Genomic DNA, 19,129 nt, shown 5'->3' with positions numbered 1-19,129 from the left:
AAAACAAACCCTTACACAAAATACATGAACAATAGGTTTTAGGACAGTAGACATAAGGTAATGAAAAAATGATTCCTAAGAGATGGAAAACAAATGAAGCAAATCCTGTGACTGCCCACTTCTTGCCCTGTAAGCATGTCCAGGCTATAATGTAAGGAGGGAGATTTCCAGTTTCCATTTTCACATGTAAGGAGCTTGGAAGTCTCCATTTCATCCTAATAATAAGTAAAAACCCGAACAGACCAAAAAATCAACAATTCTTCAAGGATCTGTAAGAGGTGAGGGCACAGGGTGAACCACTGAGTATAGTCAGGGAGTCACAACTTACCAGAGTGGAAAATGCAGTGGTTCCAGAGCCAGGGTAGGAAAACCTGACTTGCTATTGACAAATTGCTGGAGGCTCCATGTGGAGAAGTCTGAGAGTTAAAAACTCCAAGGGCACTCAGGGATGGGGGCTGCCACCATTTTGTGTGACTTACCTCTAGGAGCCCAACCAGGTTTTCATAGTAAATATTGAAGAAAAATCCCCTTAAGCTTCTGGCAGAAGGAAAAAAGTAGGCATTTTGAAATATGCCAAAGAATAATGCTCTTAACAAGGCCTGCCCTCAGGGGAACCTAGTTCACCAGAGCCCAACCTGCTGGAGTACTATCAGTGCCTAACTGAAGGGAAGCAAGCAACTCCAGTCAGCTCCAGCATTCCATGTTGGAGAAGGGAAATACCCAACTTTGTGCTTTCCAAGAAATTTGTTATTTTCATCTAAGTTCTTGCAGTTATTGGCATTTATAATATTTTTTTATTATGCTTTTGATGTCAGTAGAATGTATAGTGCTATCTCCTCTTTCATTCCTGATATTAGTAATAATTTTTGTGTTTTCTTCCATTTTTCTTAAGCAATATTAAGATTCATCAATTTTATTTATGAGGTTTATAAACTTTGTGTTTCAAACAACTAATTTTGGCTTTGGTAATTATTGCTAATGTTTGTCTATTTCCTACTCTACTGATTTCTGCTCTTTACTATATTTCCTTCTTTTTTATTAACATTCTTGGGTATAGTAGTTTCTCAGGGCTGCCATAACAAATTACCACAAACTTTGTGGCTTAAAACAACCAAATTTTATTTTCTCACAGTTCTGGAGTCTAGAAGTCCAAAATCAAGCTGTTCTCAGGTCCAGGCTCCCTCTGAGGCTCAAGGAAGTTTTTCCCTTTCCTAGTTTCTGGTGGCTCCAAGCAATTCTTGGTGTTCTTTGGCTTATAGCTGCATCACTCCAACTTCTGCCTCCAAACTGACATGGCCCTATTCCTTATATACTTCTGTGTGACTTCTTTTTAAAAAAAATACCAGTCATTGGATTTAGGGCTCATCCTAATTTAGCATGATCTCATTTTAACTTAATTACACCTGCAAGGCCTTATTTCCAAAAAGGTCATGTTCTTAGATTCTGGATGGACATGAATTTTTGGGATACATTATCTCATTACACTGGGTTTAACACATACATTTTAGAACCTCTGGATTCTGTTATATTCCTCTCAAGTATGCTGATTTTTGTTCCCATTAACTTAGTTGGGTCAAATTCTCCTTGGTGATAATACGCAGCTGAAATACCTAAGTTATTTCAGCTTCTGGGTGCTTCTTTATTTGCAAAGCATATTAGGACTTCTTCCATACATATATGGTTCAGCAGTCAGCCAAGGATTTGGGGCAGGATTTACACACATATTTTGGGATCCACCGCCTCTGTAGCTCCCTTTCTTTTAGAATTTCCTTGCTAAATTTCCAGCATTCTGCCAGCTTTGGGATTCTGTCCTTTGATACTTCAAGTAAGTAAAGCTGTGGCTTTCTGCCACCTGAAGCCATCCACAGATTGGAAAGAGTCCTTAAGCAAAATGCCACAAACTTGAAAATACACTGGTTTTGGTCCCTATATTCCAAATGTAAACTTCACTTCCCACTTCCATCTGCTTTTTGCCACTCTCCAGTGCCTTCAAATAGTTCTTTTTTGTACTTTGTTCATACTTTATAGTTGTTATCCACGGAAGGCTTAGTCCAACCCAGAAATTCTTCTATTAACAAAAGCTGGAATTCAGACATGCTTTTATTATGGCTTTAAAATGCTTCAGCAAAGTGCACGTTCATTTGTCAGGGCATAGGAGCCAGATAATGATTTTACCTCATTAACTCTGATAGGAATATTTTTAGCTTAAAAATTCTCAGCAACTAGTTCTTACAGTACCGCCAGTACAGCTACCTATTTATAGGTAGGTGTTAGCCAAGGTAAAAAGAGGTACTGAAGTTTTGGCAGCATTCAGCAGAGCAACATGTCCCTATAGATCAGTATTACATAAAATCTACCTAGCAATTTTTCTAACCCTATCAGATTTCTGCTAATAAAGATAATCAGACAAAGTAACAGAGGTATTTAAACAAGTCTCTTTTAGTGAAAAGAAAAAAGGGAGATAACAAGAACAAAAGAGCCTAAGCAAGGAGATAGATATTTTCATCATATCTTAGTAATTAATTACCACAAAGAATGGTGGAAAGGACTCTTAAAAAAGCAACTCTTTTAAAAAGAGGAGGGAAAGGAACAATCTTCACTATTAGCAGACTTCCTCAATAATTAAGAAGATATGATATTTACTTGGCAGCCTATACTCTATTCTATATAGAGAGTAGATCTACACCTAAACTGAATTTTTTTTTTTAAAAAATAGGTTTTACTTTTTCATCCAACAATTAAAAAAACATATCTGGGATTTAGTTTTTATTTCAACGATTTAGACTAAAAAGTACATTTCATCCTGAAGTTTGGCAATCTTTGAAATTTGAGAGTGTAACAGAGAATCGTGGAGAGGGTAAAAGAGAAATGAACTAAGTTAGATCTTGATTCTAGTTCAGGTTTATTATTATATGACCCTGGGCAAGTGGAATTAACTGCTTTTGGAGGCAGTTTCATTAAATGTAAAACAAAGGACTTGGATGAAATCTTTAAGATTCTTAGTGCTAAAAAAAGCTTTACAAGAATCAGATTTTGAACATATGAGAATTGATACTGACTACAAACTAACAATAACTCAAATGTTATTTCCCTTGCTCTCTCACAGAATCCCTTTGCCACTTCATTTCCCCCAACTTCCCCATAATCTAGGGTAAAAAACAGGGTCAATGAAGTCAGGCATGTTTCTGAAAAGAAATCTCTAGAGCTGAAGATTCTCAATCTACGACCTTTCTAGAACTTAAAACCTTTATTTGACTCGTAAGACACAGGGGAAAAACAGTTAAAAATGGGGGAGGACGACTCCTTGGAAACAATCAGTTTATTTTTGAAAACACTATGTTCCTTCTTAAGGTGTCCTTTCTGTATAGTGCTCACCAATGAGGACTGCTGTACCTAATCTAAGACTTTCAGTCCTTTGAAAACATGTGGTATGACATGTGCTATATAAAAGCATGGGGTTTCATGAGTTTAGTATTTCCTAGCAGGACTTGGAGCTTTTTCCTTTTATTAGATCAGCTCCACTCTCTAAATATCTTAATTTACCTCTCCTTTGGGTCACAATCCTGTTTCTCATTTATAGTCACTGGGATCATTTAACCACAGGCATTATATCATGGTAGGTTATGTGCTCAGACATACTGCTGTGCGACCTTTTGCAAATTACTTAACTCCTCTCTCCATCTTGATTTCTTACTCTGTAAAAGGGGATACATATACCTCATAGGGCTGTCATGATAATGTAGTTATCAGCATGAAACCTGGTACACAGCAAATGCTCGGTAAATACTAGTGATGATCATGCTTTCATCCTGTCCTTCCCATTCTTGATGACGAACTCTGTTCAAGTTGTTTCACTTTACACATTTCTAAATCACTTTCAGGAGTCTTGGCAACATCATAAACGTCACATTTCAGCGCCATCAGTTGCCTACTCCTGATGTTTGTTCTTCCGTAAGGGGATATGCTAAATTAAAACACAAATCTACCTTCTTAAATCTTTAAGTGAATAGAACAGCATGGTTAACTATATGCACAATGTTGTACAGCTGACCTCTAGAACTTTTTCATCTTTCATGCCTGATACTTTATACCCGTTGAACAGCAACTCCCCATTTGCTCCTTCCTCCAGCTCCTGGCAACCACTATTCTACTTTCTATTCTGATGACTACTTTAGATTCTCATATAAGTGGAATCATGTCATATTTGTCCTTTTGTGACTGGCTTACTTCATTTAGCAGAATGTTCTCAAGTTTCATTTTCTTGATCTACTCATCCTTTAACATTTAGGTAGTTTCTTTCTCTTGGCAATTGTGAATGATGCTGCAATAAACATAGGAGTGCAAATATCTCTTTGAGAACCTGATTTCAGTTCTTTTAGATAAATACCCAGGAGTGGGATTGCTGTACCATAAGGTAGTTCTATTTTAAATATCTGATGAACCTCCATGCTCTTTTCCATAGGAACTGCACCATTTTACATTTCCACCAACAGTGTATGGGGTTGCAATTTCTCTACATCCTCATCAACACTTGTTATTGTCTGTTTCTTTTTTTTTTTTTTTTTTAATAATGGCCATGTTAACAGGTGTGAGGTACTATCTCATTATGGTTTTGATTTGCATTTCCCTGAAGATTAGTGATATTAAGCATTTTTTCATATACCTATTGGCCATTTGGATGTCTTCTTTTAAGAAATGTCGATTTAAGCTCTTTGCCCATTTTTAAACATTGTTTTCTTGTTATTGAGTTGTAAGAGTTTCTTATATATATTCTGGATATTAACCCCTATCAGATATATGGTTTGAAAATATTTTCTCCTATTCCATAGGTTGCCTTTTCACTCTGTTATTTCCCTCTCTCTCTCTTTTTTTTTTTTTTCAGGAAGGTCCTCATTCTGTCACCCATGCTGGAGTGTAGTGACACGATCATAGCTCACTGAAGCTGCAGCCTTGGACTCAAGTGATCCTCCTGAGTTGGAACTACAGGTGTGTACCCCCATGCCTGGCTAATTTTTAAAGTTTTTGTAAAGACAGGTCTCACTATGTTGCCCAGGCTAGTCTAGAATTCCTGGCTTCAAGTGATCCTCCTGCCTCAGCCTCTCAAAGTGTTGGGAACATAGGAATGATCCACTGCACCCAGCCTGTTATCTCTTTTTTAAGTATTAAAAATACTGATGCCAAATACTGATGACTCATCTGGCATAGAAATAATTTTAGTCTTTGTGTTTTACTGAATTAACAAAATTCACTAAGCATTGTATTGGCATGTCCTCATACATTATCTTACTATCTCTGCACCTTTAGTGTTTTTCCATCACATATTCTATCTATTTCATTGTCCATCTGGCAGTGCATATTCTTTAAAAAATTGTTTTTAGCTTTTCTTAAGTATCAACAGATAATTTTAAAGGTAATAAACTATAACTTGTTTCCTTTAAAATTGCTTTTAAATGTTGCTAATTTCTATTCCTGCACGCTAACTGAACAAGGATGCCGGCAATGATAACTATAAGACAGAGAAATGACATGATTCTGACTGCATTTTAGAAAGATTACTTTGACAGCCAGTCATTAGACTGATTAGATGACAGAAAGACCAGAGAAGCAGAAAAGATAACTAATGTGTCCTTGGCTTAATACCTGGGTGATGAAATAATATGTACAACAAACTTCCATGATACAAGTTTACCTATGTAAGAAACCCAGGAACCTAAAATAAATGTTAAAAAAAAAAGGAGATAGAAAGACTAGAGGAGGGAGACAAGTTAATTAGCAATATTGAGAATGGAGAGACTGTGAGAAACTCTGTAAGAGCCGAACCCTTAGGGTCTGTTCATGACTAGACATAGGAGGTAATGAAGATGGTGATTCAAAGCTGACTCCAAGATTTAAAGCTCAGGTAGAGGAAAACTGAGATAGTAGTAAGAAATAGAGGAATCAGAGCTGGTTTGGGTAAATGAATCATGAGGTATCCTTTCTGACCACAGCTCCTGCTGAAATATTCAACAGTGTTTGCCATCTCCAATACCGCAGGATACAGAATATCTACCACAAGCCAACACACTGCTATTATTGTATTACTGATTGCTTTTAATATTATGTTGTCTGCTACATCGTATAGAGTGGTGGTTAAAAGTACAGGCTCTGGAGTTGGCCAGATATAAACGGAATCCTAGCACTGCCAATTACTAGACATACAACCACAAGCAAGTTATTTAATCTAAGTTTCAGTTTCCTTATTACCACTACTTACATCAAAGAGTTGTGAGGATTAAATAAGAATATGTTTAAAGCTCTAAACACTGTGGCCACAAAGAGTAAGAACTCCAGTAAATGTAAGCTATCATTTTTATACAGTGTCTCACTTAACATTTGTCTTAATGTTTTAAAAAGTCCATTGCATTCTATTAATGTGGGGATAAAAAAGGGGAAGGCTTATTTTACTCTGAAAAAAACCTTACTTTGAATCTTTGAATAACTTGCATATTAAATTTCAGCTTTCTGACATTGGTTTTATGGGAAAACATTTGTTGAGAAAAATCTAGAGTCACTGCTGAGTGTAATTTTCAGAAAGAGAACAAAGATCTTTGGAGAACAGTTAAAAAAAAGAAAGAGAGAAAACTCAGTTCTCCCAAAGATTATTGCTTTTTTACATGCGTCCTCACATTTAATACCTCAAAATGTAGAGAAAAACATAAAAATAGTAAAGCTTTTAAAATAGGAAATATTTGATAAAATATTTATAACTATGTCAATACAGTTTTTTTTTTTTGTTTTTTTTTTTAGTTTTGCACTCACAGTGTTGGCTTTTAAGGTGACATACATTTATTTTTGGGAATATCAAAACTGGCTATTTTAATTAGTTGACATTTAAGATAAAATATTCTAAAGTGAACTCTCATTGATGAAACAACCTTTCATTTATGGTCCTACAAATGAAATCATCTAGTTCTTTAATTTTATGAGTATCTGGGAAGTTATTCCACAATAAACCTTTTATATGCTACAAGATTGAAAAACTTAGATCATTTTACTGAACTGTGAAAATTTTTGCGAAGTGTTATCTAAGCAAATTTATTGGCATTATGGTTACTTTAGTAGATCTAGTTACTTTTAGGGAGAATAACAAGATTAATTGGGAAGCTTATTCTTTAAATCTAATGTAGATCAAAGCATCGAAATAGCTTAGAAGTATGTTATTTTTCTTTACTGCACTTAAGGCATTTAAAAATATTTCCAGTGATACATCTTGCAGAGTTAGATGTCATGATTAGAGTTTCATTCATGTTACTCCACAGTCTTTTTTTAAGGTGAGTATGTGATTATTAGATTAACTGGTTTATAGACTCTTCTCTTTCTCAAAGGTTACTTTTCTCTTGCAGGTCTTGTGAAAAACTTGTCATGTATTAGCTACTGTTAAGGTTTTCAAACGTTAAGACATAATTTACCAAATAAGACTGGTTTATTAGATTTGTGCACATATCTAGAGTGACTTTATTTATTTTTAATTATTATTTTCTTATAGAGTGACTTTAGTAAGTAGAAGTTTGCTTTAAAAAAATCACAACCAGACTACTCCAAAAAGCATAGACTAGTATCTAGCAGACATTCAAAGACATTTTCAGACTTTCAGGTACTCTGCAGAAGAGCTGGTTGGGGTGAGGGGAACAACCTCATACAACTAAAACTTATAATCTACCCATATAATATTTACTATAGAAAGTTACATGCATGCTTCTACTTAAGAAGAAAATTTAATCTTACTTGTAGAGATGAAATAACGAACAATGAGGTAGAAAAGACTGATGGAAATATTCCCTTGTAAATGTGAAAGCCAGCCAGGCAACGATCAAGATGACTAAGCAACCTAGGGATGTGTGACTCAGTAGGCTAATGTAAGAAGAGCATTTAGCTTCATGACATGCATCTTAGTCATCTTCATAAAGGAGTCATTGTTTCAGAAGAGTACGGGACTCATAAATGGTGTCAAGTACAGATTTTATAAAAATGAGATTTATTGCTTTGATAAAACCAAGTTAACTGCAGCAGGGCCAATTTCACATAAATTCTGCCAATGAATCAGACTATCATTTGTACATACGCCCTCCAACCTAGTGTCTATTCAAGTAGCTAATAACTAAACACAAAGCCTCTGAATGGCCTTTTATGTAATGCGATTTAGTAAAAGTTCTAAGGAAACCAGCATATATTGAGAAATGAAGTTTTAATTAACAATGTATAATTTCTTCAAGTAAAAGAGTATGGTTGTAATTTAAGACCAGGCGGGTTAGGGTCTCAACATTAATTTACCCCAAGTAGCTACTATTCAAAGTCACTATGCTAGAATTTGCTTTGTATATTTTAACTCCTCCTGGTTCTCTTTATATATCCCATTATAAGAGTTATTACATTTATCCATAAAAATAAACTATTTCTTCCTTCCTTGAAATAGGCAGCAAACTTAGTTTCTATCTTTCTCTGTGGAAAATGAGAGCTTCCATTAGGATGATCAGAAAGAGTGGACATTTTCAGGTGGATAATTTCTAGCATAAATCCACATTAATATAATGGTGATTAAATTAAAAAATATGAACCCTACAATAATTTAAAAATATTTTTTTGAGACTGTTTCCCAGGCTGGAGTGCAGTGGTGCGATATGGGCTCACTGCAACCTCTGCCTCCCGGCTTCAAGCGATTCTTATGCCTCAGCCTCCTGGGTAGCTGGGACTATGGGCCTGTGCCACCATGACCAGCTAATTTTTATATTTTTTTTAGTAGAGATGGGATTGTACCATGTTGCCCAGGGTGGTCTCAAACTCCTGACCTCAGGTGATCCACCTACCTCAGCCTCCCAAAGTGCTGGGATTACAGGCATGAGCTACCACACCCAGCTTAATTTTAAAATTTTAAGTTAAAAACTTTATTTGTTAAATTAATTCAAATTAATATCTATCAAAGACCTTAGGCTTTGGGAGTAGAAAAGGTGCTTGTGGTAGGTTAGCTAGCTATATAATGTGTCCTAGTACACAATCTATGACTTTTATCATTAGCATTCAAGCTCTTGGATGGTTGACAGCTAGGAATCTACTAACTTGCTGTAAGGAAACCTTGGCCAGTAGAGTCACATGACCCCTCCCTTGTTGGGATGGGTTTCTGGAAACATCAATTTTGGTAGAACATTTGCTCAAAACAGCTGTTTTGAAGAGTAAAAAAAAAAACTTTTTACTAATGAAGCAATGTTGATGTCAATATCTCGCTTGGAGATATTATCTCAACAACTTCTGCTTCAGCAGTCGAAAGACCATTATTATCAAACAACTGCAGTTACTATTAAGGCAACTGTTAAACTAATTATGTGTGTACTCTTAAACCATGTTCATGAATAACATATAACCAGCTCTCAAACTACATATTTTTGCATTTCTGTAAACAAATTATATGGACCTTGAGGCATAAAGCTTATCTTCAATTACAATGACATCCTCTAAACTAGTGGTTTTAAGTGTGATCTGCAAAACCACCTGGAAGGTTTGTTAAGACATGGCTTGCCAGCCCCTCTCAGAATTTCTGATTCAGTAGGTGTGAAATGGGGCTAAAGAATCTGCATTTCTGAAAACTTCCTAGTTAAGTCCACTCCTGCTGGTCCCATGACCACACAGTGAGAGCCACCAAGCTCCTCTACTGCAATAGTCTCAGTGAGAGGCAGTATTGAAGGGGGTGAAAAGTAGTTGGATTTGGAAGCCCTTTGGAGGGGTAGAGCCAACAAAACAACTTTTTAAACATCATGATCCTAAAATAAAGTAAAAGTGTCATCTGGGGATCCCTAGATTCTTGAGATGTTCTTAGAGTTTGCAAAGTACTATATTTATAGTACTAAGCACTAAGTACTAAGTATAGTACTATAGTACTAAGTATTTATAGTACAAAGTACTATATTTATAGTACTAAGAGGTTATTTGCCTCTTTCCACTATCATTCTTTCACAAGTGTATGGTAGAATTTTCCGTAGCTTACATGATTTTAACATGTAATGGGGCTATCATTTATAAAAAACGAAGAAATGAATATTTCAATAATCCCTATTATTTTAAAAAATCTATTTTAAACAAATAGTAATATTTAACATATTAGTTTTCATTTCTAATATGATAATATCAATTTATCCCATATAAGTAAAAGCTCGATTTTTTCTTTTTTTACATGAGACAGGGTCTCATGCTATCACCCAGACTGAAGCACAGGAGAGCAATCATGGCTCATGGCTCACTGCAGCTTTGGTCTCCCAGGCTCAAGTGATCCTCCTACCTCTGCCTCCTGAGTAGTTAGGACTACAGGTGCACACCACCATGCATGGTTAATTTTCAAACTTTTTTTGTAGACAGAGAGTTTTGCTATATTGCCTAGCACAACTGTCCCTGCTAAGCTTCTGAGCCGGAAGCCAAAAGCCTACAACACCTGGTATTTCTAGGCGATTTCCTGTCCTAGTATGAACCCGTTTCACCCTGCTTAGTTTCCAAAGGTAAGTCAAAAGCTTACCCTTTTTAAAATGAGTATAAAAGGATTCTGGGACCAAAAAGTTTGAGAAATGCTGCTCTTAACAGAACAATACAAAATTCTGCTTATATGAAGTTCCGAATCAATGCTTGCCACCTCAAATGTTCTTTAGATATATATCTAGAGGGATATTCAGACAGTCTCTATACTTGGAATCAGTCAGTCAATAAACTTAGTTATCTAAAGGGTACACTACAGTGTATATGAGCATTGACTACCATCTCTAGGATCATTTAAAACCAGAACTATGATTAAAAAACGATTTCAGAATAAAATACCTAGGAATACAGCTAACCAGGTAGGTGAATTATCTCACCAAGGAGAACTACAAAACACTGTTCAAAAGAAATCAGAGATGACACAAACATATAAAAAAAATTTTATGCTGATGAATGGGAAAAATCAGTATCATTAAAATGGCCATACTACCAAAAGTAATTGATAAGATTCAATGCTATTCCTATCAAACTACCAATGACATTCTTCACAGAACCAGAAGACACTATTTTAAAATTTATATGGAACTAAAAAAAGAGCCCAAATAGCCAAGGCAATCCTAAGCAAAAAGAACAATGCTGGAAGTACCACAGTACCTGATTCTGAATTATACTATAGGACTGCGGTAACCAAAACAGCATGGTACTGGTACAAACAGACACATAGACCAATGGAACAGAATGGAAAATCAGGAAACAAGACTGCACACCTACAACTACCTGGTCCTCAACAAAATTGACAAAAACAAGCATACGGAAAGGGTTCCCTATTTAATAAATGTTGCTGGGACAACTGGCTAGCCCTATGCAGAGGATTGAAACTGCATTCCTTCCTTACACCATGTATAAAAATTAACTCAAGATGGATTACAAACTTAAATGTAAAATCCCAAACTATAAAAACCCTGGAAGACAACCTAGGCAATACCATTCTGGACACAGAAATGGGCAAAGATTTCATGATGAAGACAATGAAAGCAATGCCAACATGAGCAAAAACCTACAAGCAGGATCTAATTAAACTAAAGAGCTTCTGTACAGCAAAAGAAACTATCAACAGAGTCAACAGACAACCTAAAGAATGAGAGAAAATTCTGCAAACTATGTCTCTGACAAATGTCTAATATCTAGAATCTACAAGGAACTTAAACAAATTTATAAGAAAAAAAGATACCACGCCATTAAAAAAAAATGGACAAAGGACACAAATAGTCACTTTTCAAAAGAAAACATACATGCAGCCAAGAAGCATATGAAGAAGAGCTGAGTGTCAGAACACACGGACACAGGGAGGGCAACAGCACATACTGGGGCCTGTTGGGGGGTAGGGTGCAAAGGGAGAGAGAGCATTACAACAAATACCTAATGCACGCGGGGCTTAAAACCCAGGTGACAGGTTGATGGGTGCAGCAAACCACCACGGCACATGTACACCTATATAACAAACATGCATGTTCTGTACATGTATCCCAGAAGTTAAAGTAAAATTTTTTTAAAAAAGAAAAAGAGCTCAATGTCACTGATCATTAGAGAAATGCCAATCAAAAGCACAGTGAGATGCTGTCTCATACCAGTGAGAAAGACTATTAATAAAAAGCCAAAATATAACCGATGCTGGCGAAGTTGTGGAGAAAAAGGAACACTTATATATAGTTGGTAGGCGTGTTTTCCACAATCAGTTCAATTATTGTGGAAAACAGTGTGGCAATTCCTCAAAGACCTAAAAATAGAACTGCCATTCAACCCCACAACCCCATAACTGGGTATATGCCCAAAGACACATGAACATGTATGTTCACTGCAGCACTGTTCACAATAGCAAAGACCTGGAATCAACATTAATGCCCATCGATGGTAGACTGGTTAAAGAAAATGTGATACATATACACCATGGAACACTATAAAGCCATAAAAAAGAACGAGATAATGTCTTTTGCAGGAACACGGATGGTGCTGGAGGCTGTTATTCTTGGTGAACTAATGCAGGAACAGAAAGCCAAATGCCGCATGTTCTCACTTACAAGTGGGAACTAAATAATGAGAACATATGGACACATAAAAGGGAACAACAAACACTGGGTCCTACTGGTGGGAGGAAGTACAAAGAGAGAGAGGATTAGGAAAAATAATGGATACTAGGGTGATGAAATAATCTGTACAAGAAACCCCCATGATACAAGTTTACCTACGTAACAAACCTGCATATGTACCCCTAAACTTAAAATAAAAGTTAAAAAAAATCCTATTTCACAGAACTTGTTGGAATATTCTTTAAAATGTAGAAAGAGATACCTTTATTCTGAAGCGGAAAGATATATCTTAATGCAGACTAAAAAAAGGCTTTCGATCATTTTATTACTTTTTTGGGGGTAGTTTCACTTAATCATAATCAGAAGGAAAAGATGTCAAACTAAAATATAATTGCAATTTGTATATTCCTTTAAATAAAATTAGAAAGCATGATATGACATGTTTTTAAAAATTATTCCAGGAAAACAAATCTGATTCTTTTTCTGAAATAAGGTACAACATTGTGGGTATAATAATCACAAATTATAAAGGCTTGCCAAGCAGGTCTGCAGAAACATAAGGAAAGTTTATCTGCCTAAGTTTGCTTTCCTTTCTCGATAATGTGTTTTAAGTTGTATCATAAGGCATATAATTCACCTGTAAACAATATTCAAGATAACATGTTACTTTTTGAGAGAAGAATTCTGAACTGAAGTATTACTAGTTTTATACTGCTAAGTAAACTCCACCCTGTTTCTTATGGATCAAGGCACCCAGCTGGATGGCATGTTCTAACCATTTAGACTGCTAAAAGGAAAGCTCTTGAAAAATAAAGATGAGCTCAAGGAACTGAAACACTAATACCATAGCACCTTTGTCAATGAACGAAATCCAGCTTTAAGTATCACTGTAAATGATAAGTTAAGAACTATTTGCAAGGGATATGAAATTAGTATTTTTAGAAATTCATTATTTAGGCAAAGCCCTTCCTAAAGATTTAGGTAAGCTTTGGGAAAATCTCTGAATGTGCTTTTGTTCTTTCACTGAAGATTTCAGTTGAAGATCAATGCAATAGAAAAGATCTTTGTTGCATTCTGGGTAAAACTGATATCTGTGTGTAAATAGCAAGCTCACTAGAATGTATCTGTTAAACACTTTATTAAATCTTCAGATGCTAGAAGCAGATACGTGCTATCACATATCAACAGAACTCAACATAAATGTTTCCCAAAAATTACACTGCTAAACTCTGTCAAATCTGTCAATTAATTTTGTTTTCTATATAGTATAACACCTATCATCCAACAATTAGTAAAGCAGAAAATAAAGTCAACAATGTATGTGTTTTAGTAGTGTGATGCAAGATGATGCCAAAGTGGCAGATTTTCAATCAAATCTGAAGGTCCATATAGATCAGCAATTCTGTCCAATCTTTATTAAGGCGTGCATTCTGGTCTGGGCACAAATCAATTATTTGGTCTCTCTCTTTTTTTTTTATTATACTTAAAGTTCTGAGGTACATGTGCAGAATGTGCAGGTTTGTTACACAGGTATACATGTGCCATGGTGATTTGCTGCACCCCATCAACTTGTTATCTACATTGGGTTTTCTCCTAATGCTATCCCTCCCTACTCCCTCAGCCCCCAACAGGCCCCAGTGTATGATGCTCCCCCTTCCCTGTGTCCATGTGTTCTCATTTGACTCCCACTTATGAGTGAGAACATGTGGTGTTTGGTTTTCTGTTCTTGTGTTTCTTTGCTGAGAATGATGGTTTTCAGATTCATCCATGTCCCTGCAAAGGACATGAATGCATCCTTTTTTATGGCTGCATAGTATTCCATGGTGTATAAGTGTCACATTTTCTTTGTCCATCCATCCTTGATGGGCATCTGGGTTGGTTCCAAGTCTTTGCTATTTTGAACACTGCCACAATAAACATTTGTGTGCATGTGTCTTTATAGAATGATTTAATCTTTGGGTTTATAACCAGAAATGAGATTGCTGGGTCAAATGGTATTTCTAGTTCTAGATCCTTGAGGAATCACCACACTGTCTTCCACAATGGTTGAATTAATTTACACTCCCACCAACGGTGTAAAAGTGTTCCTATTTCTCCACATCCTCTCCAGCATCTGTTGTTTTCTGACTTTTTAATGATCACCATTCTAACTGGTGTGCGATGGTATCTCAATGTGGTTTTGATTTGCATTTCTCTAATGACCAGTGATGATGAGCTTTTTTTTCAAGTTTGTTGGCTGCAGAAATGTCTTCTTTTGAGAAGTGTCTGTTCATACCTTCACCCACTTTTTGATTTGGCAAAGTCTAAGAACACAAAATCAATGTGCAAAAATCACAAGCATTCCTATACACTAATAACAGACAGAAAGTCAAATCATGAGTGAACTCCCATTCACAACTGCTACAAAGAGAATAAAATATCTAGGAATATAACTTACAAGGGATGTGAAGGACCTCTTCAAGGAGAACTATAAACCACTGCTCAAGGAAATAAGAGAGTACACAAACAAATGGAAAACCATTCCATGCTCATGGATAGGCAGAATCAATATAATGAAAATGGCCATACTGTCCAAAGTAATTTATAGACTCAATGCTATCCCCATCAAGTTACCACTGTCTTTCTTCACAGAATTGGAAAAAACTGCTTTAAATTTTATATGAAACCAAAAAAGAGCCTGCATAGCCAAGACAATCCTAAGTAAAAAGAACAAAGCTGGAGGCATCACACTATCTGACTTCAAACTATACAACAAGGCTACAGTAACATAAACAGCATGGTACTGGTACCACAACAGATATATAGACCAATGGAACAGAACAGAGGCCTCAGAAATGATACCACACATCTACAACCATCTGATCTTTGACAAACCTCACAAAAACAAGCATTGAGGAAAGGATTCCCTATTTAATAAATGATGCTGGGAAAACTTGCTAGCCATATGCAGAGAGCTGAAACTGGATTCCTTCCTTACACCTTATACAAAAATTAACTCAACATAAGACTGGAACCATAAAAACCCTAGAAGGAAATCTAGGCAATACCATTCAGGACAAAGGCATGGGCAAAGACTTCACGACTAAAACACGAAAAGCAATTGCGACAAAAGCCAAAATTGCTTTAAATTTTATATGAAACCAAAAAACTGCTTACACCTTATACAAAAATTAACAACATAAGACTGGAACCATAAAAACCCTAGAAGGAAACCTAGGCAGTACCATTCAGGACAAAGGCAAGGGCAAAGACTTCACGACTAAAACACCAAAAGCAATTGCGACAAAAGCCAAAATTGACAAACAGCATCTAATTAAACTAAAGAGCTCTAAACAGCAAAAGAAACTATCATCAGAGTGAGCAAGCAATATACAGAATGGAGAAAATTTTTGTAGTCTATTCTTCTGACAAAGGGCTAATATCCAGAATCTACAAAGAACTTATTTGCTCTTTTGATCAAATTTATTCAGGCTTTAGATATAATCAATCTAAAATACTGCTTGATGTATTTCCATCACAGATGTACAGGCCATGCAACTGGCATATGGCAAACTGAAGAACTGGCAAGCAGGACACACAAAAGGACTGGGAACTATATGTATGACTGAGACTGTCAACTAACCGCTATTTGATGGGACGTATGGTAATTGTTGCAATACAATCCACTATTTTATGTTCCTATTTGCTTACCAATCACTGAAAAACTGTTAGCATAATGAGGTCTAGAGTAGGCAACAGGCATGTATAAATTCCTTCCCATGGAAATAATGCATGTGGCACTATACAGCTTAAAGTAAGTCATAGGACAAGGGGCAAGGAGGAGAGCTAAGGAAAGATGAATAATCTGTAAGATAAAATTAAAAACACACTGTGGTAAAGCTAGAGACTGCTAAAATACCAGAGAAAGACTATCTGTTAAAAGCTATCAGAGATAGTTTGGTTAATTTTGAGGAAACAAGAGGCATAGAAATACCAATAAGAGGCTCCTCAACGAAACCATCATTATAACAAAATGAAAACCTTTAAAAAGATCAGGTGCCAGCTTGCAGAAGCATGTAGCATGCCACAAAGAAGGTAAGGCAACAGGTACCTGAGTGGGAAAAGGATAGGTTGTGTAGATCTTGCTAGGCCAGGATTAAAGGCACTTTCTAAAAGACCAAGATAATAAAAGTATTGCATGTTACTAGAAATGGCCACTGAAACAAAAACAAAAACAAATTCCCTAGAAAAATACAGCTTGAGTATCTCTTATCTAAAATGCTTGGGATCAGAAGTGTTTTGAATTTCAGATTTTTTTGAACTTTGGAATATTTGCATATATATAATGAAAGATCTTGGAGACAGGACTTGAGTCTAAACAAGAAATTCATATGTTTCATAGCCTAAAGGTAAAACAAGTTGACTGCAAACCATCACATGAGGTTAGGTGTGGAATTTTCCACTTGTGGTGTCAGGATGGCATTCAAAAAGTTTTGGATTTTGAAGCATTTTGGATATTGGATTTTCAGATTAGGGATGCTCAACTTATACATGATGATCAGCATAGTTCACCTGCAGTTTGGCTAGGGCTGAATCTGGTCCATAGTCACTTCTGAAATCCAAGATCTTAAAGTTATTTCTCCCATTACCACAGCCCTTTACATTTGTTGTTTATTTTAGAATTTTGAGGAACCAATGCTTTTAAATATTGATAACTATACAATGCCTGTCTACGAGGAGTACAATGTATTTGTGTTTATCTTTCTCTAGACTCAGCAGAAACTAACTGGTCACATGCTAAAAGGGATCATTTCACTTCTTAAGGGAGGTTTAAATAAGTATGGAAATAGGAAACAAAGGAACTTTTTGGCTTTTGCCCATTTCCATCTGTTCCTGGGCATCCTTAAAGCCCTTCTGTGGTTCTAACCTCTTAAATCCTGCTGTGTGCGAGCACCACCCATACTCTGTCTTGGCATTCGTAGAGAAGTTCTCAAAGGTGTATGTCTCTGCTCATCCAGGTAAGCAAGGTCTTCCAAGTGGGCAGAGCTCGTGGCTGACAAGAAAGAAAAGTTTAGTTAGAATATTTAAGTTTAGAAAACATCTTTCAGCTAGTCTGTATTTCCCAAACTTTGAAATCACGGCTTACTGCAGCCAAAAATATATATGCAAAATATGTAATACATATAAAATACATATATTTTATGCCTTTAAAAATCCAAGTAAGTGGTTTTTAAAAAATATTAACCCTTCATTTCACTTGCTAGTTTAAGACAGTATATAATAAACCTGTAATTGCCAAGAGATTCTATAACCTTAAACAGGGAAATTAAATATTTCCTATTCAAAAACTAAGAAACAAATTAAGCAAATAAACATAAAACCCCACTTCATAAAAGAAATAGATAATGGTAGACGTGAGATTTAAAACGAAAAACAAAATGCTAGTCCAAAAGCTTAAAATGCCATCTTGCCTCTGAATGTCTGGATCATGAAAGCTGCAGTGAAAGTAACAAAAAGGGAGTTATTTCATGTTATCAAAAGAAATAGTAAATGGGTTTTTACTAAAAAAGAAAAGAAAGAAAAATTCATTTTGCGCCAATGTTCAGATTATAAGAAATACTAGAGTATCCATTTTATTGTTTGAAAATATTAGCTACCAGTGACTCTGTAATAACCATCACTGACTCCATCTTAGCTGTAAACTCCAACCTGGCTTCCCCCTCCCTACCACAGCCCCCGTGGGTGCATAACTGGGTCACACCGACGCTGTGCTTATGCCGTGCTGACTCTGTGCTTATCCTACCATATAACTTACACAACTACATCCTGCTTGGCAAGCACACCTGCTGTGGTGTGTAACTCTCTTTGAACCCCCCCTTGGTGATTGTTTGGAAATACTCTTAGTAACCAACAATCCTGGGAACCTCCTCCCCACTAGGTTACTAGCTAATTTGCCTGTTCTGCTTCTGTAAAATTCCGCTTTAGCTAGGCTCCCCCTCCCCTACCTAAATCAAGGTATAAAGGGAATCAAGCCCCTTCCTTGGGCCGAGAGAACTTTGAGCGTTAGCCATCTCTCGGTTGCTGGCTAATAAAAAGGACTCTTAATTTGGAACTCAGTGTGTGGCGCATTCCTTCTAACTCGCTCGTTATTACAGCTCATGCTTGTAATCCCAGCACTTTGGGAGACTAGGGTGGATTGCTTGAGCTGAGGAATTCTAGACCAGCCTGGACAACATGGTGAAGCCCCATCTCTACAAAAATGTACAAAAAAATTAGCCAGGCATGGTCTCAGCTAATCAGGAGGCTGAGGTGGGAGGACTGATTTGAGCCTGGGAGGTCAAGGCTGCAGTGATCATGCCACTGCACCACATCCTGGGCAGCAGAGAGAAACCCTGTATAAGAACAACAACAACAACAACGACAAAAAAGGAAGAAAATATTAGCTATCAACTTATTACTAACAACTGGTTTGAGGTGGTTAGAGGGAGAAAAAAACCCTAAGGTTATCTTTTTATGGTGGCTGGGCCTCAAAAGTTTTGCCACCAAATACTTGGGGACTATATTTCTGT

The 19,129-nt window shown here is 36.3% G+C and overlaps 1 protein-coding gene across 12 annotated transcripts in view; it reads right to left on the bottom strand.

Moving 5' to 3' along the window:
• The window catches only part of TANC2 (tetratricopeptide repeat, ankyrin repeat and coiled-coil containing 2), a 440,895-nt gene that overhangs the window by 153,667 nt on the left and 268,099 nt on the right, over positions 1–19,129 (bottom strand). For all 12 annotated transcript variants that reach the window (XM_035300383.3, XM_035300386.3, XM_035300388.3 and 9 more), the window contains one exon: positions 17,488–17,613. In XM_035300383.3, the coding sequence (XP_035156274.1) occupies positions 17,488–17,613 (126 nt within the window). The remainder of the gene's footprint in view (positions 1–17,487; positions 17,614–19,129) is intronic.

The sequence above is a fragment of the Callithrix jacchus genome, chromosome 5, assembly GCF_049354715.1.
Source record: "Callithrix jacchus isolate 240 chromosome 5, calJac240_pri, whole genome shotgun sequence".
Taxonomy (NCBI): domain Eukaryota; kingdom Metazoa; phylum Chordata; class Mammalia; order Primates; family Cebidae; genus Callithrix; species Callithrix jacchus.
Note: the sequence above shows the minus strand (reverse complement) of the source record. Positions and strands in the feature narration are given on the sequence as shown.